The following is a 26,714-nucleotide window of genomic DNA, read 5'->3' on the forward strand; positions in this document are numbered from 1 at the left end:
ACCTACCACTGATGTCACAACGGATGCTGCAACTACTGAGTTAACCACTGAAATGGAGACAACAATGGAACCTACCACTGATGTAACTACAGATGCTGTAACTACTGAGTTAACCACTGAAATAGAGACAACAATGGAACCTACCACTGATGTCACAACGGATGCTGCAACTACTGAGTTAACCACTGAAATGGAGACAACAATGGAACCTACCACTGATGTAACTACAGATGATGTAACTACTGAGTTAACCACTGGAATGGAGACAACAATGGAACCTACCACTGATGTCACAACAGATGCTGAAACTACTGAGTTAACCACTGAAATGGAGACAACAATGGAACCTACCACTGATGTAACTACAGATGCTGTAACTACTGAGTTAACCACTGAAATAGAGACAACAATGGAACCTACCACTGATGTCACAACGGATGCTGCAACTACTGAGTTAACTACTGAAATGGAGACAACAATGGAACCTACCACTGATGTAACAACGGATGCTGCAACTACTGAGTTAACCACTGAAATAGAGACAACAATGGAACCTACCATTGATGTAACTACAGATACTGTAACTACTGAGTTAACCACTCAAATGGAGACAACAATGGAACCTACCACTGATGTAACTACAGATGCTGTAACTACTGAGTTAACCACTGAAATAGAGACAACAATGGAACCTACCACTGATGTCACAACGGATGCTGCAACTACTGAGTTAACTACTGAAATGGAGACAACAATGGAACCTACCACTGATGTAACAACGGATGCTGCAACTACTGAGTTAACCACTGAAATGGAGACAACAATGGAACCTACCACTGATGTAACTACAGATGTTGCAACTACTGAGTTAACCACTGAAATAGAGACAACAATGGAACCTACCACTGATGTTACAACGGATGCTGCAACTACTGAGTTAACCACTGAAATGGAGACAACAATGGAACCTACCACTGATGTCACAACGGATGCTGCAACTACTGAGTTAACCACTGAAATTGAGACAACAATGGAACCTACCACTGATGTAACAACGGATGCTGCAACTACTGAGTTAACCACTGAAATGGAGACAACAATGGAACCTACCACTGATGTAACTACAGATGCTGCAACTACTGAGTTAACTACTGAAATGGAGACAACAATGGAACCTACCGCTGATGTCACAACGGATGCTGCAACTACTGAGTTAACCACTGAAATGGAGACAACAATGGAACCTACCACTGATGTAACTACAGATGCTGAAACTACTGAGTTAACCACTGAAATGGAGACAACAATGGAACCTACCACTGATGTAACTACAGATGCTGTAACTACTGAGTTAACCACTGAAATAGAGACAACAATGGAACCTACCACTGATATCACAACGGATGCTGCAACTACTGAGTTAACTACTGAAATGGAGACAACAATGGAACCTACCACTGATGTAACAACGGACGCTGCAACTAGTGAGTTAACCACTGAAATGGAGACAACAATGGAACCTACCACTGATGTAACTACATATGCTGTAACTACTGAGTTAACCACTGAAATGGAGACAACAATGGAACCTACCACTGATGTCACAACGGATGCTGCAACTACTGAGTTAACCACTGAAATGGAGACAACAATGGAACCTACCACTGATGTCACAACGGATGCTGCAACTACTGAGTTAACCACTGAAATGGAGACAACAATGGAACCTACCACTGATGTAACTACAGATGCTGCAACTACTGAGTTAACCACTGAAATGGAGACAACAATGGAACCTACCGCTGATGTCACAACGGATGCTGCAACTACTGAGTTAACCACTGAAATGGAGACAACAATGGAACCTACCACTGATGTCACAACGGATGCTGCAACTACTGAGTTAACCACTGAAATGGAGACAACAATGGAACCTACCACTGATGTAACTACAGATGCTGCAACTACTGAGTTAACCACTGAAATGGAGACAACAATGGAACCTACCACTGATGTAACTACAGATGCTGCAACTACTGAGTTAACCACTGAAATAGAGACAACAATGGAACCTACCACTGATGTCACAACGGATGCTGCAACTACTGAGTTAACCACTGAAATGGAGACAACAATGGAACCTACCACTGATGTAACTACAGATGCTGTAACTACTGAGTTAACCACTGAAATAGAGACAACAATGGAACCTACCGCTGATGTCACAACGGATGCTGCAACTACTGAGTTAACCACTGAAATGGAGACAACAATGGAACCTACCACTGATGTAACTACAGATGCTGAAACTACTGAGTTAACCACTGAAATGGAGACAACAATGGAACCTACCACTGATGTAACTACAGATGCTGTAACTACTGAGTTAACCACTGAAATAGAGACAACAATGGAACCTACCACTGATATCACAACGGATGCTGCAACTACTGAGTTAACTACTGAAATGGAGACAACAATGGAACCTACCACTGATGTAACAACTGACGCTGCAACTACTGAGTTAACCACTGAAATGGAGACAACAATGGAACCTACCACTGATGTAACTACAGATGATGTAACTACTGAGTTAACCACTGAAATGGAGTCAACAATGGAACCTACCACTGATGTCACAACGGATGCTGCAACTACTGAGTTAACCACTGAAATGGAGACAACTATGGAACCTACCACTGATGTCACAACGGATGCTGCAACTACTGAGTTAACCACTGAAATGGAGACAACAATGGAAGCTACCACTGATGTAACTACAGATGCTGCAACTACTGAGTTAACCACTGAAATAGAGACAACAATGGAACCTACCACTGATGTCACAACGGATGCTGCAACTACTGAGTTAACCACTGAAATGGAGACAACAATGGAACCTACCACTGATGTAACTACAGATGCTGTAACTACTGAGTTAACCACTGAAATAGAGACAACAATGGAACCTACCACTGATGTCACAACGGATGCTGCAACTACTGAGTTAACCACTGAAATGGAGACAACAATGGAACCTACCACTGATGTAACTACAGATGATGTAACTACTGAGTTAACCACTGGAATGGAGACAACAATGGAACCTACCACTGATGTCACAACAGATGCTGAAACTACTGAGTTAACCACTGAAATGGAGACAACAATGGAACCTACCACTGATGTAACTACAGATGCTGTAACTACTGAGTTAACCACTGAAATAGAGACAACAATGGAACCTACCACTGATGTCACAACGGATGCTGCAACTACTGAGTTAACTACTGAAATGGAGACAACAATGGAACCTACCACTGATGTAACAACGGATGCTGCAACTACTGAGTTAACCACTGAAATGGAGACAACAATGGAACCTACCACTGATGTAACTACAGATGCTGTAACTACTGAGTTAACCACTGAAATAGAGACAACAATGGAACCTACCATTGATGTAACTACAGATACTGTAACTACTGAGTTAACCACTCAAATGGAGACAACAATGGAACCTACCACTGATGTAACTACAGATGCTGTAACTACTGAGTTAACCACTGAAATAGAGACAACAATGGAACCTACCACTGATGTCACAACGGATGCTGCAACTACTGTGTTAACTACTGAAATGGAGACAACAATGGAACCTACCACTGATGTAACAACGGATGCTGCAACTACTGAGTTAACCACTGAAATGGAGACAACAATGGAACCTACCACTGATGTAACTACAGATGTTGCAACTACTGAGTTAACCACTGAAATAGAGACAACAATGGAACCTACCACTGATGTTACAACGGATGCTGCAACTACTGAGTTAACCACTGAAATGGAGACAACAATGGAACCTACCACTGATGTCACAACGGATGCTGCAACTACTGAGTTAACCACTGAAATTGAGACAACAATGGAACCTACCACTGATGTAACAACGGATGCTGCAACTACTGAGTTAACCACTTTAATGGAGACAACAATGGAACCTACCACTGATGTAACTACAGATGCTGCAACTACTGAGTTAACTACTGAAATGGAGACAACAATGGAACCTACCGCTGATGTCACAACGGATGCTGCAACTACTGAGTTAACCACTGAAATGGAGACAACAATGGAACCTACCACTGATGTAACTACAGATGCTGAAACTACTGAGTTAACCACTGAAATGGAGACAACAATGGAACCTACCACTGATGTAACTACAGATGCTGTAACTACTGAGTTAACCACTGAAATAGAGACAACAATGGAACCTACCACTGATATCACAACGGATGCTGCAACTACTGAGTTAACTACTGAAATGGAGACAACAATGGAACCTACCACTGATGTAACAACGGACGCTGCAACTAGTGAGTTAACCACTGAAATGGAGACAACAATGGAACCTACCACTGATGTAACTACATATGCTGTAACTACTGAGTTAACCACTGAAATGGAGACAACAATGGAACCTACCACTGATGTCACAACGGATGCTGCAACTACTGAGTTAACCACTGAAATGGAGACAACAATGGAACCTACCACTGATGTCACAACGGATGCTGCAACTACTGAGTTAACCACTGAAATGGAGACAACAATGGAACCTACCACTGATGTAACTACAGATGCTGCAACTACTGAGTTAACCACTGAAATGGAGACAACAATGGAACCTACCACTGATGTCACAACGGATGCTGCAACTACTGAGTTAACCACTGAAATGGAGACAACAATGGAACCTACCACTGATGTCACAACGGATGCTGCAACTACTGAGTTAACCACTGAAATGGAGACAACAATGGAACCTACCACTGATGTAACTACAGATGCTGCAACTACTGAGTTAACCACTGAAATGGAGACAACAATGGAACCTACCACTGATGTAACTACAGATGCTGCAACTACTGAGTTAACCACTGAAATAGAGACAACAATGGAACCTACCACTGATGTCACAACGGATGCTGCAACTACTGAGTTAACCACTGAAATGGAGACAACAATGGAACCTACCACTGATGTAACTACAGATGCTGTAACTACTGAGTTAACCACTGAAATAGAGACAACAATGGAACCTACCACTGATGTCACAACGGATGCTGCAACTACTGAGTTAACCACTGAAATGGAGACAACAATGGAACCTACCACTGATGTAACTACAGATGATGTAACTACTGAGTTAACCACTGGAATGGAGACAACAATGGAACCTACCACTGATGTCACAACAGATGCTGAAACTACTGAGTTAACCACTGAAATGGAGACAACAATGGAACCTACCACTGATGTAACTACAGATGCTGTAACTACTGAGTTAACCACTGAAATAGAGACAACAATGGAACCTACCACTGATGTCACAACGGATGCTGCAACTACTGATTTAACTACTGAAATGGAGACAACAATGGAACCTACCACTGATGTAACAACGGATGCTGCAACTACTGAGTTAACCACTGAAATGGAGACAACAATGGAACCTACCACTGATGTAACTACAGATGCTGTAACTACTGAGTTAACCACTGAAATAGAGACAACAATGGAACCTACCATTGATGTAACTACAGATACTGTAACTACTGAGTTAACCACTCAAATGGAGACAACAATGGAACCTACCACTGATGTAACTACAGATGCTGTAACTACTGAGTTAACCACTGAAATAGAGACAACAATGGAACCTACCACTGATGTCACAACGGATGCTGCAACAACTGTGTTAACTACTGAAATGGAGACAACAATGGAACCTACCACTGATGTAACAACGGATGCTGCAACTACTGAGTTAACCACTGAAATGGAGACAACAATGGAACCTACCACTGATGTAACTACAGATGTTGCAACTACTGAGTTAACCACTGAAATAGAGACAACAATGGAACCTACCACTGATGTTACAACGGATGCTGCAACTACTGAGTTAACCACTGAAATGGAGACAACAATGGAACCTACCACTGATGTCACAACGGATGCTGCAACTACTGAGTTAACCACTGAAATTGAGACAACAATGGAACCTACCACTGATGTAACAACGGATGCTGCAAGTACTGAGTTAACCACTGAAATGGAGACAACAATGGAACCTACCACTGATGTAACTACAGATGCTGCAACTACTGAGTTAACTACTGAAATGGAGACAACAATGGAACCTACCGCTGATGTCACAACGGATGCTGCAACTACTGAGTTAACCACTGAAATGGAGACAACAATGGAACCTACCACTGATGTAACTACAGATGCTGAAACTACTGAGTTAACCACTGAAATGGAGACAACAATGGAACCTACCACTGATGTAACTACAGATGCTGTAACTACTGAGTTAACCACTGAAATAGAGACAACAATGGAACCTACCACTGATATCACAACGGATGCTGCAACTACTGAGTTAACTACTGAAATGGAGACAACAATGGAACCTACCACTGATGTAACAACGGACGCTGCAACTAGTGAGTTAACCACTGAAATGGAGACAACAATGGAACCTACCACTGATGTAACTACAGATGCTGTAACTACTGAGTTAACCACTGAAATGGAGTCAACAATGGAACCTACCACTGATGTCACAACAGATGCTGAAACTACAGAGTTAACCACTGAAATGGAGACAACAATGGAACCTACCACTGATGTCACAACGGATGCTGCAACTACTGAGTTAACCACTGAAATGGAGACAACAATGGAACCTACCACTGATGTCACAACGGATGCTGCAACTACTGAGTTAACCACTGAAATGGAGACAACAATGGAACCTACCACTGATGTAACTACAGATGCTGCAACTACTGAGTTAACCACTGAAATAGAGACAACAATGGAACCTACCACTGATGTCACAACGGATGCTGCAACTACTGAGTTAACCACTGAAATGGAGACAACAATGGAACCTACCACTGATGTAACTACAGATGCTGTAACTACTGAGTTAACCACTGAAATAGAGACAACAATGGAACCTACCACTGATGTCACAACGGATGCTGCAACTACTGAGTTAACCACTGAAATGGAGACAACAATGGAACCTACCACTGATGTAACTACAGATGATGTAACTACTGAGTTAACCACTGGAATGGAGACAACAATGGAACCTACCACTGATGTCACAACAGATGCTGAAACTACTGAGTTAACCACTGAAATGGAGACAACAATGGAACCTACCACTGATGTAACTACAGATGCTGTAACTACTGAGTTAACCACTGAAATAGTGACAACAATGGAACCTACCACTGATGTCACAACGGATGCTGCAACTACTGAGATAACTACTGAAATGGAGACAACAATGGAACCTACCACTGATGTAACAACGGATGCTGCAACTACTGAGTTAACCACTGAAATGGAGACAACAATGGAACCTACCACTGATGTAACTACAGATGCTGTAACTACTGAGTTAACCACTGAAATAGAGACAACAATGGAACCTACCATTGATGTAACTACAGATGCTGAAACTACTGAGTTAACCACTGAAATGGAGACAACAATGGAACCTACCACTGATGTAACTACAGATGCTGTAACTACTGAGTTAACCACTGAAATAGTGACAACAATGGAACCTACCACTGATGTCACAACGGATGCTGCAACTACTGAGTTAACTACTGAAATGGAGACAACAATGGAACCTACCACTGATGTAACAACGGATGCTGCAACTACTGAGTTAACCACTGAAATGGAGACAACAATGGAACCTACCACTGATGTAACTACAGATGCTGTAACTACTGAGTTAACCACTGAAATAGTGACAACAATGGAACCTACCACTGATGTCACAACGGATGCTGCAACTACTGAGTTAACTACTGAAATGGAGACAACAATGGAACCTACCACTGATGTAACAACGGATGCTGTAACTACTGAGTTAACCACTCAAATGGAGACAACAATGGAACCTACCACTGATGTAACTACAGATGCTGTAACTACTGAGTTAACCACTGAAATAGTGACAACAATGGAACCTACCACTGATGTCACAACGGATGCTGCAACTACTGAGATAACTACTGAAATGGAGACAACAATGGAACCTACCACTGATGTAACAACGGATGCTGCAACTACTGAGTTAACCACTGAAATGGAGACAACAATGGAACCTACCACTGATGTAACTACAGATGCTGTAACTACTGAGTTAACCACTGAAATAGAGACAACAATGGAACCTACCATTGATGTAACTACAGATGCTGAAACTACTGAGTTAACCACTGAAATGGAGACAACAATGGAACCTACCACTGATGTAACTACAGATGCTGTAACTACTGAGTTAACCACTGAAATAGTGACAACAATGGAACCTACCACTGATGTCACAACGGATGCTGCAACTACTGAGTTAACTACTGAAATGGAGACAACAATGGAACCTACCACTGATGTAACAACGGATGCTGCAACTACTGAGTTAACCACTGAAATGGAGACAACAATGGAACCTACCACTGATGTAACTACAGATGCTGTAACTACTGAGTTAACCACTGAAATAGTGACAACAATGGAACCTACCACTGATGTCACAACGGATGCTGCAACTACTGAGTTAACTACTGAAATGGAGACAACAATGGAACCTACCACTGATGTAACAACGGATGCTGTAACTACTGAGTTAACCACTCAAATGGAGACAACAATGGAACCTACCACTGATGTAACTACAGATGCTGTAACTACTGAGTTAACCACTGAAATAGAGACAACAATGGAACCTACCACTGATGTCACAACGGATGCTGCAACTACTGTGTTAACTACTGAAATGGAGACAACAATGGAACCTACCACTGATGTAACAACGGATGCTGCAACTACTGAGTTAACCACTGAAATGGAGACAACAATGGAACCTACCACTGATGTAACTACAGATGTTGCAACTACTGAGTTAACCACTGAAATAGAGACAACAATGGAACCTACCACTGATGTCACAACGGATGCTGCAACTACTGAGTTAACCACTGAAATTGAGACAACAATGGAACCTACCACTGATGTAACAACGGATGCTGCAACTACTGAGTTAACCACTGAAATGGAGACAACAATGGAACCTACCACTGATGTAACTACAGATGCTGCAACTACTGAGTTAACTACTGAAATGGAGACAACAATGGAACCTACCACTGATGTAACAACGGATGCTGCAACTACCGAGTTAACCACTGAAATGGAGACAACAATGGAACCTACCACTGATGTAACTACAGATGCTGTAACTACTGAGTTAACCACTGAAATAGAGACAACAATGGAACCTACTACTGATGTCACTACGGATGCTGCAACTACTGTGTTAACTACTGAAATGGAGACAACAATAGAACCTACCACTGATGTCACAACGGATGCTGCAACTACTGAGTTAACTACTGAAATGGAGACAACAATGGAACCTACAACTGATGTAACTACAGATGCTGCAACTACTGAGTTAACCACTGAAATGGAGACAACAATGGAACCTACCACTGATGTAACTACAGATGCTGCAACTACTGAGTTAACCACTGAAATAAAGACAACAATGGAACCTACCACTGATGTTACAACGGATGCTGCAACTACTGAGTTAACCACTGAAAAGGAGACAACAATGGAACCTATCACTGATATCACTACAGATGCTGCAACTACTGAGTTAACCACTGAAATAGAGACAACAATGGAACCTACCACTGATGTCACAACGGATGCTGCAACTACTGAGTTAACCACTGAAATGGAGACGACAATGGAACCTACCACTGATGTAACTACAGATGCTGTAACTACTGAGTTAACCACTGAAATGGAGACAACAATGGAACCTACCACTGATGTAACTACAGATGCTGTAACTACTGAGTTAACCACTGAAATGAAGACAACAATGGAACCTACCACTGATGTGACAACGAATGCTGCAACAACTGAGTTAACCACTGAAATGGAGACAACAATGGAACCTACCACCGATGTGACAACGAATGCTGCAACTACTGAGTTATCCACTGAAATAGAGATAACAATGGAACCTACCGCTGATGTCACAACGGATGCTGCAACTACTGAGTTAACCACTGAAATAGAGACAACAATGGAATCTACCACTGATGTCACTACAGATGCTGCAACTACTGAGTTAACCACTGAAATAGAGACAACAATGGAACCTACCACTGATGTAACAACGGATGCTGCAACAACTGAGTTAACCACTGAAATGGAGACAACAATGGAACCTACCACTGATGTCACAACGGATGCTGCAACAACTGAGTTAACCACTGAAATAGAGACAACAATGGAACCTACCACTGATGTCACTACAGATGCTGCAACTACTGAGTTAACCACTGAAATAGAGACAACAATGGAACCTACCACTGATGTAACAACAGATGCTGCAACTACTGTGTTAACCACTGATATAGAGACAACAATGGAACCTACCACTGATGTCACTACAGATGCTGCAACTACTGAGTTAACCACTGAAATAGAGACAACAATGGAACCTACCACTGATGTAACAACAGATGCTGCAACTACTGAGTTAACCACTGAAATGGAGACAACAATGGAATCTACCACTGATGTCACAACGGATGCTGCAACTACTGAGTTAACTACTGAAATGGAGACAACAATGGAACCTACCACTGATGTCACAACGGATGCTGCAACTACTGAGTTAACTACTGAAATGGAGACAACAATGGAACCTACCACTGATGTCACAACGGATGCTGCAACTACTGAGTTAACTACTAAAATAGAGACAACAATGGAACCTACCACTGATGTCACAACGGATGCTGCAACTACTGAGTTAACCACTGAAATGGAGACAACAATGGAACCTACCACTGATGTAACTACAGATGCTGTAACTACTGAGTTAACCACTGAAATGGAGACAACAATGGAACCTACCACTGATGTCACAACGGATGCTGCAACTACTGAGTTAACCACTGAAATGGAGACAACAATGGAACCTACCACTGATGTCACAACGGATTCTGTAACTACTGAGTTAACCACTGAAATAGAGACAACAATGGAACCTACCACTGATGTAACTACAGATGCTGCAACTACTGAGTTAACCACTGAAATGGAGACAACAATGGAAACTACCACTGGTGTAACAACGGATTCTGCGACTACTGAGTTAACCACTGAAATGGAGACAACAATGGAACCTACCCCGGATATCACTACAAGTGAGCCATGCACGAATGGTAAATATTACTAATTCTTCGTCTTACATGTACGTCAACGTATTATTGTTGTATTTTTTTTTATTGATTTTGATTTTTCATTTTTTTTTCTTTTAGGAACGTGTGATCCTGTTTGTGCAAATGGTGGTCAATGTGTGATATGTGGAGATGATCCAGGGTACTGTCACTGTCCAAAAAACTGGCAGGGCAGTACTTGTGAAAATGGTAATCCATTACTTCGTCTTCTATATGATTTAGTTGTCAGTGTGTGATTTCAATGAAATGTTACCCAGTCGGTCATTTGTGTGTCATATCATTCAGTGTTTTGTATTATTTCAACTTTTTAACATATCTGTCTAGTTAACGCTGGTAGGAATATCGATAATATTTTAGCAAACAATGAACTATAGTGAATAGGGAATATCATTGGTAAATCATAATCCCAACTTTACGCTAACCACATGACCTTTTGTAGACGTAGACGAATGTGCCAGTGGTTTGGATGATTGTGATGACGTTGCTCAATGTACAAATACTATTGGTGGATATGAGTGTACATGCCCATCACTGGGATATAAAGGAAACGGTACTTATTGTGAAGATATTGATGAATGTACTGATGGTACACATATGTGTTATGCTAGCGCCAATTGTAGTAACACTGACGGATCGTATGTATGTCACTGCTTGGATGGAGGCACGGATAACTGCACAGGTAAAAAGAGTAACTCTTACCATTTTTGTGTACATATATATATAATATTGTTATTATGGATTGCGTTAATTCCATCAATGAGTTATTTGTTTCCAACGTAGTTTCTCGTCTCACTTTGTAGATGTTGATGAATGTTTACTAGGAAGCAATGATTGTGAACAAAATTGTACGAATACTGAAGGAAGTTACCAATGCTCTTGTGAAGAAGGATTTGATTTAAATGAAGACCACAAAACATGTTCCCGTAAGTCAGTAGAGATAGATTCGATTCGAACACCACAACTATCAGATCTAAACGCAGATCATTTGTCAATTTTGGAGGGCAGCAGCTCAAATTTCACTACTTCAAGTTAATGCATACATTAACACCCAGGCTAGTTGTCTGTCCGATTGTTGTAACCAAAACAATGCCCCGACGGCGTTTTGAAGATACACACATTGTCAATCATTTGTGAAAATTTCAAAACAAAAGGTCAAAGCGTCTAGGAGCTATTTTTTTAAAGTTCTGGGATGTGCACTAAAAAGAAGCTGAGATAATTGCTAATTTGCATAACAATTCACTCAGTAAGAAGTTTACTAATGCTCATAATTAGTTCCAAATTTAAAAATATTATCGGTTTGTAAAAAGTTAAATATAGTGCATAATATGGAGATCCCGTCATTTCGTTTTTTCACCATGTTTCTTTTTTATTATTTATGTACAGCCTTGCTAAATCTTGCTAAGAATGTTTGCACCTGTTATCTATATTTTAAAATCATTTTTTGAGTATGTTCCACTATTCACAATTCTACAAAATTTTAACAGTCTATAGCCAAGACTGTTTGGATAATAACAAGTCAAAAAAATAAAATTTCACTCCCAAATGCCCACAAACCTGCATCTCTACCTTAAATTATTACTTACGCAATTAATAAAATTTGCTATGTAACATAATATCGCTTGAATTAATTGTGTTTATTAGTGGTGTTACAAACTGTTATATACTTCCCCATTGGTCTTATATCATATAATGCCTAGGCATTAGTTCCAAAGTATTTATTATTATGTATATTTTGGTCTTCAAAATTAGTGTTAAATGTTATGATTTTGTAGGTTGAATAATACGACTTCCAAAGTTATAATCTTGCATAAACATGTGTCTAATAAATTAAATATTGCAATCAAAGGTATAACTACAACCATGTTGTTTCAGCTACTTTGGTATAACAATGATATAGCAAGATAGACCGCACCGTAAAAATAACTTCCATATTCCACAAATGTCAGGGCGAGGCCATGGCGTTAGGTCATATAACCCAATTACCGATTTATTGATTACAGCAACTGAAGTCTGTAGTAAACAATGTGAAAATGGGGTTTGTTATATCGACAAGAATAATCGACAGCAATGCCAGTGTGACCGAGGATATAAACTAGATAACGACGATAACAGTGTGTGCATAGGTAATGTATAGGATGCAGTAATGAGAGCATGCCATGACGGCACTTTGGTAATATACATATCGAAATTACATACACAACAAAAAACACAGACCACATAATATATTGTGAAATGTATGACGTAATAACGCACACATAATTTGACTGCTCTACTGATTACATAAACTGATGATAATAAATACTTAATTATGTCGTATATCATTTGATATTACAGATATAAATGAATGTTTAGACGTAAATCATTGCTCTCAACGATGTACCAATACTGAAGGAAGTTATGTATGCTATTGTGATCCTGGCTATGAACTAGACGAAAATGGATATACGTGCTCTGGTCGGTTATTTGTTACTATGATCCAATCTAATAATGTATATCGGAGTTCGATACCATCTGTTTAGGATCACTTTCGCGACTTTAATAATTTAGATGTGACAGTCGTTGTTTCGTGCTAACTATCGTTGTTTATCATACCACACAAAATACCATAGGTTAAACTATTATGTATCAACAATTGCATCACCACTTCAGCATTCCCAGAGGGGTGATGCATTTTCTGTTTTTAATCATGCAGATATCGACGAATGTGAGAACCATCAATGTGTGGAAGGTCAGTGTGTTGATAAAATCAATCATTATGAATGTGATTGTAATGCTGGGTACGAGGGAACATATTGTGATACAGGTATGTCGACCACGTGCACATTAGCATAATAAAATATGTACAACACAATATAGGAACATGTCATACATCCTGAATTTTGTAGTTGGATATTTTTTCAGCAATATTTACATGATAAATCAACACTTACATCGAATACATTATTTTGATGAAACAAACAAAAACAAAACATAAATAACCGGATTAAACGAGAAACGTGGACGTCATGGCTACAATGCATTACTTGCTGTTTTTTTTTCAATCTACGTAATACTTACCTGTATTGAATACTGTAAACAGCTCACAGAAAGATAGAAAAATATGTTTTTTTTTGGTTGGCCATAAATTCAGACTATCACCATAAATATACACCATATGACATGACATATTGTTCGCTGTCCATATTGACTTACTGGTACCGCAAAGGTGTACAGTACATGTATAAACAATATGAACTATGTCGAAAACGCAGACATCCTCATTAATAAACTGACCATAATTAGTTCGTACTTATTTAGTTGTTTATGGATGAAATACTGTTTAAAAACGATTATATTAAACCTAATATAATCTTGTTTAAAGAATACATGTATAAGCTTCATTACATATCGAGACGAATACACTTACAGCAAGTTCCAGAAGTACTGGGGCAGCCAATTTGCAAACTCGCTAGCGAATTGGCTAACTGCTTGGGTTTTGACTAAACGGTTGGCTTTCGAATCTCGCTGGCGCCTGTTTATGATCGCGTCCACTCTTGGCGAGTCTATATTGCATTACGGGACATGCAATGTTTTTACGCATCCTGTCTGGATTCCCCTGAATGATTTGAGCCCAAAAATGAACACAGTCAGCTGGCGTGATAATATTATAAATGCGATTAATCTACCGATATTTATTATATGAGTTTAACCTTTTTGAACACTGCTTGACACTAAATATACAAGTTGAGAAACAGTTTCCTACAAATCAGGAAGAAAATAACAAAACTTTCACACTTAAACGATCCGTTGGGGTAACTGACTAACCGCTGAAAAAATCGACCTCATTCGTCGTTTTTGTGTGGACACGAAAGAGCATAGAACACTTTCCCTGGTATATTTGAAAGCGAAATCGCCATCCAACTGTAAGACCGTTGCCGAATAGCTCCTAAAGTATGAGGATCGTCCCCTACTGTTATATAGATTCGCCTTAAGTGGGCGTGACCACAAGACGGCGCCAGCGAGATTCGAAAGCCAACCGTTTAGTCAAAACCCAAGCAGTTAGCTAATTCGCTAGCGAGTTTGCAAATTGGCTGCCCCAATACTTCTGAGACTTGCTGTATATATTTTATCTTTCTTAGATATTGATGAATGTGCATCGGGACCGTGTATATATGGAGAATGTACGGATCTTGTGAATGCATATACGTGTAATTGTTCTGCTGGATATAATGGAACCAATTGTGAACTGAGTAAGATGGGGTTATTTTTAAATAAAAAAAAATGTATTGTACAATTGCATAGCGTTTCTATAACTATTATTTTACTAACTTGTTGTACGCCCTTTTCCTGGTAAATATAACCTTCTTTCATATTTTAGATATAAATGAATGTTTATCGGATCCATGTATGAATGGCGGCACCTGTACAGATGGAATTGACAAGTTTACGTGTACGTGTACATCTAATTGGACTGGTCTGACTTGTAACGAAGGTAAGTTATATAAAACAATGTTTATTTCAACCGACTATTAGTATACACTATCCGTGACCGTTTGTGGCAAAGTTAATTTTAATACAAAAAGCAAAATTGAAAATAGGAATTATTCTTGATTTAATATAAACTAAACGTGTGTTGTTTTGTTTTCTAATATTTATACACTGCCATGTACATTTCATTCTTAAGATGTGATTTGAATTTTCTTTACATGTTACTTTCTTTGATCATGCTAAACGATGTAATGCGCAGATAGATAGCGGTATCTCAAAGGTGTGCCACTTTCACTTTAACGAACATACGTTCACGCTACCCAGAATATAGCTTGAACACATTTTCCATTCTTCCATGTACTTACGCCTAGGAGACGGTGACATTTGAAACAAATCAAATTGAAATTGATCGGAAGGCGATCGGCAGAGGCGCTATTCTTGTTATAAAGTAAAATAAACTTCAAACACTCATTTCTTTTTTATCAGTTATATTACATCACAGAGCTACTGCCTTTTGTATGTTTTAATTTTCAGATGTTAATGAATGTGAGAATGAAATACTTAACAATTGTGACCATAATTGTACAAATCATGATGGTGGCTATGAATGTCAATGTCGCGAAGGTTATAAATTGGAAGATGAAGGAAAATGTTGTGGTAAGTCTAATTGCATATAGCACCAGGTAATAAATGCATTTGTGCCTGAAACCAATGTAAACATTGAAATACACCTGTATTTGCCTAAAAAAAACACAACTGGGTTACCCCAATTTGGGTACACCTATTGTGACCTGTTTATTCAAATTTGTCAAATTGTTTGAATAAATGACACAGTTATAAAAAAAATCACCAACTCTATAATATGATGTAACACATTCCGTTTTTTGAATTAACTATACGGAGCTATCTATACACTATAACCCAACCCCAACATGCTATCATCTTCTGTACTATGCAATGAATTTAGGCTTATAATCTTATACTTAACAATTTACTCAATGGCAGAATGCATAAAGGAGAGAGAATTTGTTCCAACTTTCGAATATTATTGAAACTTATTTACAAATGCAATAGTTAACCTGAAATATTACAATGTTTTTATATTTAGAATATGACGTCATTTTGATACTACGCACGCCTTATGCCACATGCGTAATTTCGCAACTGAGTACAATATGATCACGCGATTGTTCGTAGAATTTTTCCACCTTATGCGTAGGGACAATTGTTATTGACTGTTCAATCGAAACATTCCTTGAACAGTCAATGAGTTTGAACAATAGCCGATACACGACGAAGTGAATAGATAGCTAAAACGAAAACTATGCAATTTTCTTGTTTATGTTTATAAATGGTAAGGACAGTTCGAGTAGGGAAGAACAGCAGGGCTGAGTAGAGAGTAACGTCAGCTCGATTGGTGACAATGGGAGCTACAGTCAAATGGATCGGACGTTCTGTGCAGTAAAAATAAGCCAATAAGGCATTGCACATTGGGATATCAGTATCTCTTCATTGTAAACACCCTCACCGACTGGTAACGACTTCAATAGTACTTCTAGTCTACCAATTCATATGAATTTATATTTATATTTATAAAGTAATTGTTTAAATATTTTCAGATGTCAATGAATGTGATGATGACATATGCGATCACAATTGTGAAAATACGTTTGGTAGTTATATATGTTCATGTAATAATGGATATGAACTTGCAGACGATAATACAAACTGCACAGGTATGTGAAAACCGGCAAATGTTTTTACCAAAATAAGTTCTACCAATAGTCTTGAAGATGGTCATTATATTGTCTAACGTACCACTTTATTATCTCGAAGTGTTCATGTATTACTATATTGAAGCCTTGAGATTTATATAAAAAGAGTCTAATTGCACTACATTGTATTTACTTAGATATTGATGAATGTGAGATTTCTATTCACGACTGTCATCAGAATGCTACTTGTACAAATGTGGAAGGTAGTTATAATTGTACATGTGTACAAGGTTACCGAGGAGATGGTCGTGATTGCAAAGGTATGTATTCAATATAATGGGAGGTGAATGTACCCTGACATTACGTAATGAATATAACAATGATCACTCAGACAGTTTGTAAACAAATCATACTAATTACAACGCAAGGCGACAACTATTAATTTGTTTATTAATTATTTATTTGTGTAATAGTACACTGGGTTTCACGATGGCGTAGTTTCGATTTATATGAATTATTTATATATATATTACATTTCAAATGGCGATTGAATACAACTTAACCAATCGCAGACCAATTGCGGGTGAATACCTGTCGTATATTTGAACTTGACTAATACAATACTTCACATAATTCGTTTGCAAAAATATGCATAATTAGCTAGATCTTGAACCTAGCTAATTTATATATATATTTTATATATTTATTTGCTCTTATAGGCCACTGGCCCCTTTTGCTTATTACAATACTGATGCAACAAATCTTTGGTCAAAGGTCAAGTACATCTTGTCTCAACTTAAATGCATTTTGTATAAAAACAGCTAAGTTACTAATAATTTCAAATGAATTACATGACATTAAAGTATAAAACGTATTTACAGATGGATTTGTATAAGACCAAATAGGAATGAGTCGCTTTCTAATCATCTCATACAGATATCAGGGGTAAATACTTCTTCTCTCTGAGGTTCTCCACACTTGCCAGGGGGGAATCTCGTCTCGTCTCTCTATCTCGTCCCCTTGAGGTACGAGATCGGGAAAGTCACTTATACTTTACAGTCAAATAAGGCACACACAACGAAATACGTTTTAGCTCTCGTCTTAGTCGATCTTTTGGAGCACTCTATAAGACACAGCGCCCTGGGGAAAAGTCCCCAAGACTCTCACAAGGCTGAACCAAGACTCGCCCAAGACTGGACTGCCTCAAGGCTCGCCCCAAGACTCTTAGACTGGACTCGACTGCCCAGGACTGCACTCTCTCTCTACTGCGTCTATCGTGGAGTATTCGCCAAGACCAACTCAAACTCTCTTTATTCATTTTCAAAACTCTAACCAATTACAAAACAGTAAAAAGACTCTAGGGCGTAACCTTCAATCATAAAGCCAATCACACTAAGTACTGAATACGTCATATATTTTGATTAATCGTTCACTACATTAATAACTACGGATGTCAGAATAGCGACGGTATCTTGTAATTAGTTCCAAATCACTGAGCCAAGTTCCGTCCAAAACTTCAAATAGGCCTACACGATGACAGACATAACACAGCAATTCGCTAATAATCAGTTAATTAAGTCGACCAACAGATACGCGAAAACAAATTCATGACACAGAGGACATATCATAATGAAATGATATTCATCCTCTACTTCCATCATGTCACAGACTTGACAAAGTCTATAATCAATGTCAAGCCCCATGACCTTGCCGCCCTCTATTGCCAATATATGACTGGAACATCTAAAGCATGATAATGTTATTCTCAATTTAACATTACTAATAAATAATAAATAATCTTCCCTCTGGAATAGGACTTTGAAATTACAATATGTACGTAGTTTGTCTTTTGTACACACCTCCGCTCTCCTTGACATGAATTGACAGAGAAAGGCTTCAGGGTCACCAGGACCCTGCCAAAACCACACTTCGCCAAAACCAAACTCAAAAAAATAGATTTTATGTGTGTTGCCCATGACGTTCTGTCATTCTCATCAAGATTGAGCGCAAGTTTATAAGCTTGCTTAGCAACTCTACTTGGGTGCATGGTTAATAGTCTTAGCCAGTATTTCATACACTTTTTGACTGTATAATTATATATAGGGTATCTACCACACTCTCCGAGTACTGCAACGTCGGATGTGGAAGACTTAAACTCCTAAAAAAGCTTTGCAATATTTTAACTGGGCTCTTTCTACTACCTGATACCTATTATGTCCCCATATCTCTGATCCATAACTCAAAATTGGTAAAATCGTACCATCAAATAATTTAAAATAATCATTATATGGAAGACTCCCAGTATTATGTATCATTATGTCGTATAGAACCCCACTGTCTTCATTAAACACGGTGAATAGATTTGTTTTAAAGACATTTGTACAATATGTATAAAACATGTATCCTGTAAGATCCTCGCATTACAAAGCCATTGTGACATATGAATGGTAAAACATGAAAACGTTGTCTTAACATTATTAACAACTACTTTACTCGCCTGTATTTATTTTTTAATTTTATATAAACCTGTTATTTCTCATTTTTGTCTTCAATTGAGACACACAATCTAGGTATTCTTGTACCATACATAAATTATCTAGTTGGTCGTAACTGAAATTGTTTTATTTATACATGTTTTGTAATCAACAGAGATAATACTATTTCCATATGGTGATAATAATGGTGATGTCCGTCTTACTGAAGTTTATGATGAAAGTTATTCAGATGGAAAACTCGACATTGTATCACAAACTATCACTCCTCCTGCTGGTTTTCCCTTCTGGGGAAACTTTTACTATAGTCTTTATGTAAGTGCAAGTTTGTATACAAAACTACTGTTTAATTATATTGATAATGCGGTTCTATACTGAACTGACTATGTTATTAGTTCACAGACAATGGTTTATTCACATTCATTAACGAAAATAGCGAGAAATATACACATCCTAATCCATATGAAGGTGGCTTTACCGTTAATCACACAACTCCAATGGTTGCTATATTTTGGGATGACGTAGACATGACTCACGTGAATCGCGAAGTCTTTTATCAGGTAAAACGTATCTCTACTTTGAACATACACCATATTATGGTATAACTTATATCGTAGAATCGTGATGTTTCACAAAGCAAATAACCCAGCCTAGATAAATATGTATAAAGTGTTAGTAACCCTTCGTCTCTATAGATAACACTTATCATATATCATGACAGTTCAGCGTAATAAAACAGTGGGGAATTTGTATATATATTCTTACTAAGTAATACAAATCCCGACAATTTGATTGGTCAGTGCAAGCAAATTGATCTTTTGACGTCATAGCTAACTCTCGCAAAATAAGCTAATATTCGAGATATTTGTGGTTTACACAATATTTTTTTGATATATTATTAAGAATATGTACTGTAATTCATGATGACATCAGTGTCACTGTTGTTTTTGAATAGAATGTTAGTGTTTTTTTTCAATCAGCATTTTTTTCCAAAAGATGTGTACACCAAAGTATAATACACTCTACGTATCAGTCACGTGTTCTGACAATCCTCGTGTAAGGACATTGATTAGTGTCCTTTTAATATTCTAATAGGTTTATGATTCCCAAGGCGATACCTTATCAGAGAAAAACAAGAAAATTATGGACGCTGTGAACGAAAGGATCAGAACTCAGTATCCCACCGTTAGTAACCCGGATGAGAGATTCGCTGAATTTACGGCCAACTGGATTATTATAGTGACGTGGGAGACAGTTCCTTGTTTTAGGGCAAAATACACACACGATACGGTAGGCAATATATAGTCTTATATAAAGTGTACTCATAAGTATAAGTGTCTGTCCTGATAACAGATGCTATGCCTTGTAGTGTTTCAGGAATATCCAGTACACTGTGTACTGGAACTTCTCTCTTATCAGAACTCAAATCAAGTGATGTACTCATAGTATAAGTGTCCTGTCCTGATAACAGATGATATGTCTTGTAGTGTTTCAGGAATATCCGGTACACTGTGTACTGGAACTTCTCTCTTATCAGAACTCAAATCAAGTGATGTACTCATAGTATAAGTGTCTGTCCTGATAACAGATGATATGTCTTGTAGTGTTTCAGGAATATCCGGTACACTGTGTACTGGAACTCAATGGTTTACCCATAGTATAAGTGTCTGTACCGATAACAGATGTCCTGTGATACATTATGTGCTGGCACTTCTGCAGATTCAGTAATCATATTTAATATATCCATAGCTGCGTTTTCGATTGCCCTCTCCATGGTACCTCTGAGGATTGAGTGCCACAATTTCTGTTTTAAGATATATTCGGTATAATAATGCAAGCTCAAAGCGTCGGTTGAGAATAGCCACTGTATTTTTCACCGCTGTTGTGGTGAACATTTGTAGGATGTCAGAAGTTTCGATATGAGAATGACCACGTGTGGTACCCACCATATATCATTGTGAGTCTTAATCATATGTTTTTTGTAATATAAAGCTGCAATTTATATCAAACAAGTGACATTTATGCTATCTTTGTAACAGTGTTATAATCATATTTCCCAAAAAAGTTTTCTTTATATGCAATGAACGTTTTGAATGTTAAGGCAGTCATTTTCCACAAAACCATTGAAAACTAAAGAAAAGAATCGAGCATAAGTTGTCACCTGCCACACATTTGCTGATATTTCCCAAATAGTTCTTATATTTTCTACCAAATACCCAAGTTTATATCTTTGTTATAACATAAGTTATACGCCACGAAATAAGTAACTATGTGTAAATTACAGATCCTCCAAACGTCTTTTCCTGAATCTTACTACTATCTTAACGTTGTTTTATAAAATCACCCGATGGTATAATTCTGAAAATATTTAATACTCCAATTTGCAATTTATTATGTTGAATTTCCATGTAGATTTTGAGTTGTATAGTGTAACTGGCATTCTAATTATAATTCTTATTCTAGTATATTAACTAACTTCAACTAACCTGTAGTAATACAAAAAAGTAAAACAAAAATAAAATGTTTTTAGTTTAGAATCTTTACATTTACGATTACAGGTATCTCTACATGTAACGACGAACGTGTCAATGACGTCACGTGTTCGATTCGTATGATATGCAGCAAATAACGGTCACGTTAATCACTGGGACTTGTCTCGCAAAATTCGCAATGATATTAAAGATATGGCTAGTAATTATTTCATCACGCCCCACAATCACTATGAACAGTGGTCACAATGATTTCGATTAAGCCAATTATTCAGTTTCGGACAGAATCTCAGGTCTTTTAGTGCCAGATATAAGACCTCACTTCAGCCAATCAAATGGCAAGATTCAGATTATGCACATAAAATAAAACAATAAAATAAAACCACATACAATGAGTGATATCAATAGCTATCTGTACACAGCAGACCCATGAGCTTAAAGCGAATGGCGAGTATGCGATGAAGCACGTATTCAGCTGTGCTTTGATGAATTATTGTGAAATAGGGGAAACAAATAGTAATGAACCGTGGATACAAGTCTAATATCTACAATATGAAATACAAAGTGGCCTAAGTTTTCGAATAATACAATTGATTCATTTTATAAGTAAACTAATTGATTGATTGATTGATTTGTTGGTACTACACATTTGTATATGAAGCACGTAATGATGAGACCAAAACCCATCCACTTTACATATAATAATGCAGCTTGGTATTAATTATCGATACTTGTGTTTGACTTTTATTTTATATTTTATAATTTTATTTCACAGCCGAACACATTTCAGGGCGTACTTGCCACCGATGGTACGTTCGGGTTTGTTCTTGTTAACTACAAAGAAGAAGAAATGATGTGGGACACGACTCTACGAAGCCATAACAATGTTATTTATGGATACAATGGAGGAAATGGGAAGGAAGATGAGATAGAGAATGCACAACTACAGTTCACTGAGGTAGAAGCGCGTTATAAACCTGACCTTGCTGCAGGAAATACTGAGCTGAAAGGACAATGGATATTCCGAGTTGAGGACAACGACAATAATACATATAATTATAAACAAGAGTGTCTCACTTGGTACAATAATGAACCAGACCCAGAAACGTGGAATAGCGAGCTCGGTGTTTGCCCTTGCGTACTTACCCAGGGGAAAAGTGACAACTCCTTCGGAAAAGCTAACAGTGCAAGTGAAGAAATAAGTGATCACTATACCGGCGACAATGACTTAGTGAACACTGTCAATTTACTAGAAGGTATTCATTAATGTAATTAAACGTTGTTAAATGTTTATCCATTATTTATATCCCACTATTACTTTATCTCACCCAGCATATTTCTACCCACAGCTCAAGGGTTATGCCTTCAAACAGCTTTTCCAAACCAGAATAATAGCGGTCAAAGATGTTGTTACAGAAACGATTATTCGCTGATTGATGGCTATGGCACTACATGGGACAGCAGTTTTTCAGAGAGATATTATTTTCTCTCGGCATACGGACGATGGGTTAATTTTGACTGGGATGCTTACATGAACTGGATAGGTGAGGATAGATGAAATAATACTGTAAAATCTAATCAGTAGAGGTTATAACCAAGGTCTGAATTTACAAGTAATATCTCTGCATCCATTTCAGAGGGCGATGTGTTACCAAGGTATGCATGCTGCGAGAAGGCGAACGATCCACTATTTTGTGATATGTATATCGAAAAAAGACCTGCAGGGACGTGCAGTGGCTATATTCCACCTAAAACAGGTATATGTACCTCACTTTAGAAGCGATGTATTTATAAGTACTCATGATATTGTGAGACATGTAGCTAACACAATCTCTTTCATAGGTTGGATGTTTGGTGACCCACATTTAGTGACGTTGGATAATGTCAATTACACATTCAATGGATTGGGTGAATATACACTGGTAAACGCCAGTCAAGAGTTCTTTCAGTTACAGGGCAGGACGGCTAAAGCCATTGATATAAATGGTAGCTTCACCAACGCAACAGTATTCACAGCATTTGTGGCACAGGAAACCGGCTCATCTAAGGTATATTTTCCACTCGCATAATAGTAGACACTAAATAAATATAGTATGTATTTTTCTTCAATGTTCTCTCATTGATCCACAGGTACAAACAACATTATATGAAAACAGAACGGATTATGATATACTACTTGACGAAACATATTTCAACAAAAACTTACTAACTGAAGGTAAGTTGCTTCACTTGACTTAGAAAGGATGCACTATGTACATTTTCTTTTATAGTTATCTCATATTTACAATTATGAAAACCAATGAGTTAAAGTTAACAATAGTTCGTTCTAGCTCCAAGTAAACGGAATGCTATGTTTATAAGTTTTGAGATTCTCAATCGATTAAATGATCTTTATGTTGTAACAGACCTCACTGCATATAACACGACGAACCTAAAACTATCAATGAGACGTGATGTGGTCAATGGTACTGCTGTTAAAAACAGAACAGTTGCAGTGTTTGCATCGGGAATATCTATTTCCATTGGTGTTGTTGAAAAAATACTTGATATTATATTTAGTGCACCAGAAACATTCAAGAACGATACATTGGGTCTGCTCGGTAAGTGTTAGTTTCAGTAGTAAACAAATACATTATTATATCTTTTTTCAATTCAATTTTGATTGATATTATTATAAATTTATTGTGAGTAGTATTTGTTCAATATGCATGTATGGAAACTGTGATGATGTAGAAAACTATTTCTTATTTATCACAAGTAGCAGAGCAGTAGCAGTATAAAACGAGGTTTTTATAACGCTTTTACATTAACATTTTTGTTTGTGACTACATTTTTTTGTTCACTTCAAGGTGTATGGGATGGTGATCCGAGTAACGATTTCACTCCACGTGATGGAGAACCAATGGATTATGGTGATATGACGGAGGAGGATTACTTCAATTTTGGGGAAACATGTAAGTACGCGTATATCTTCTTTATATCACGTCTGCTGTGAATAGTATTATGTATTATTGAATTTATATTTTCACTTAAAACGTTTCATATAACAGGGAGGATTTCAGAGGACGAATCACTGTTCAGCTATAAAGAAGATACTTCATGGGATGATTTCAATGACCTAGAATTTGTACCTATATTTCTGGATGACATAGAGGTAGATGAAGAGAGATTAGATCTTGCAGAGGATACCTGTGGTGCTGATATGAACTGTTATTATGATGTCTTATTAACTGGCGATGAAGCAGTTGGAGAATCAACAAAACTCACATCAGCGACATCTGAGAAGGACGCAAATGAATTAGGTATATTCATCCTTCATATCACAGCGGTATGCATACTTGTGTCCGGGAATAAACTGCAGTTCAATCAAAACCATTAAATTGTTGCACATTTCCGACGTTCTTCCGATTTACACGCGGTTGGCTTCTCTTGAATACCATCAATAGTATTATCCGAGTGATATTTTTACTTTTATCTTTCCATCTTTCACAGCCAACTACCCACCTGCAATCAAAGCTAATCCTGTTATCAACGCTACTGTTGATGAACAAGTCAATGAGTGCGTTTATGCTACCGACCCGAATGGAGATATTGTTACCTACAGTCTACAAGAAGACATACCAGGTGGCAGTATTGGTGAAGGTAAATGACGTTATAGACTATTTTTTTAATATGAAAGTAATAGTCACCTACTATTATTCTTTATAGACTGGGTACGGCTTTTGCGGCCCGAGGTCGCGAGTAAAAAGTACGATCGAGGGCAGCAAAAGCCGCATCCAGTTCATAAACGTTTTATCATATACTTTATTGAAAAAAAGTTTTTAGTTATGATATTTTTCGCTCGTCTTGCCCAAAAGAAATCCTATTTGATTTAATCGGGGTTCCGATACGGTGCTTTTTACTGGCGCGGATTTACACGGGGGATTCTAAACGACGCCAACGCCAACAACTCTCCCACAATAAACAAACAAATGTCGCCAAATATATCCACAAATTACAATAAGTTTTAATGAAACAGCAAATGAACGTAAATTTATAACAACATTTTAACGGTAATAAATACGAACTGATTATAAACTTTCTTTCTAAATAAGAGTGAACACTACAGTCCAGCTAAGTTGGTCATTTACTGACCGCATGGATAATACACTGTACTGTACACAACAAACGGAGGTTTGA

General features: G+C 38.0%; 1 protein-coding gene across 1 annotated transcript in view; it reads left to right on the forward strand.

Annotated features, from left to right (window-relative positions):
* Positions 1-11,847: 11,847 nt before the first annotated feature.
* Positions 11,848-26,714, forward strand: part of LOC144362424 (uncharacterized) — a 40,840-nt gene continuing 25,973 nt past the window's right edge. Inside the window, exons 1-22 of the mRNA XM_085495119.1 lie at positions 11,848-12,007; positions 12,173-12,295; positions 13,373-13,495; positions 13,707-13,826; positions 14,065-14,175; positions 15,491-15,601; positions 15,730-15,843; positions 16,374-16,496; positions 17,459-17,575; positions 17,752-17,874; positions 20,204-20,361; positions 20,442-20,606; positions 21,142-21,336; positions 23,311-23,791; positions 23,885-24,079; positions 24,173-24,292; positions 24,378-24,583; positions 24,666-24,750; positions 24,941-25,135; positions 25,385-25,489; positions 25,586-25,837; positions 26,028-26,177. Coding sequence (XP_085351245.1) covers positions 11,848-12,007; positions 12,173-12,295; positions 13,373-13,495; positions 13,707-13,826; positions 14,065-14,175; positions 15,491-15,601; positions 15,730-15,843; positions 16,374-16,496; positions 17,459-17,575; positions 17,752-17,874; positions 20,204-20,361; positions 20,442-20,606; positions 21,142-21,336; positions 23,311-23,791; positions 23,885-24,079; positions 24,173-24,292; positions 24,378-24,583; positions 24,666-24,750; positions 24,941-25,135; positions 25,385-25,489; positions 25,586-25,837; positions 26,028-26,177 — 3,532 coding nt within the window. The remainder of the gene's footprint in view (positions 12,008-12,172; positions 12,296-13,372; positions 13,496-13,706; positions 13,827-14,064; positions 14,176-15,490; positions 15,602-15,729; positions 15,844-16,373; positions 16,497-17,458; positions 17,576-17,751; positions 17,875-20,203; positions 20,362-20,441; positions 20,607-21,141; positions 21,337-23,310; positions 23,792-23,884; positions 24,080-24,172; positions 24,293-24,377; positions 24,584-24,665; positions 24,751-24,940; positions 25,136-25,384; positions 25,490-25,585; positions 25,838-26,027; positions 26,178-26,714) is intronic.

This window comes from Saccoglossus kowalevskii, chromosome 21 (genome assembly GCF_978046115.1).
Source record: "Saccoglossus kowalevskii chromosome 21, keSacKowa6.1, whole genome shotgun sequence".
NCBI classification, from domain to species: Eukaryota; Metazoa; Hemichordata; class Enteropneusta; family Harrimaniidae; genus Saccoglossus; species Saccoglossus kowalevskii.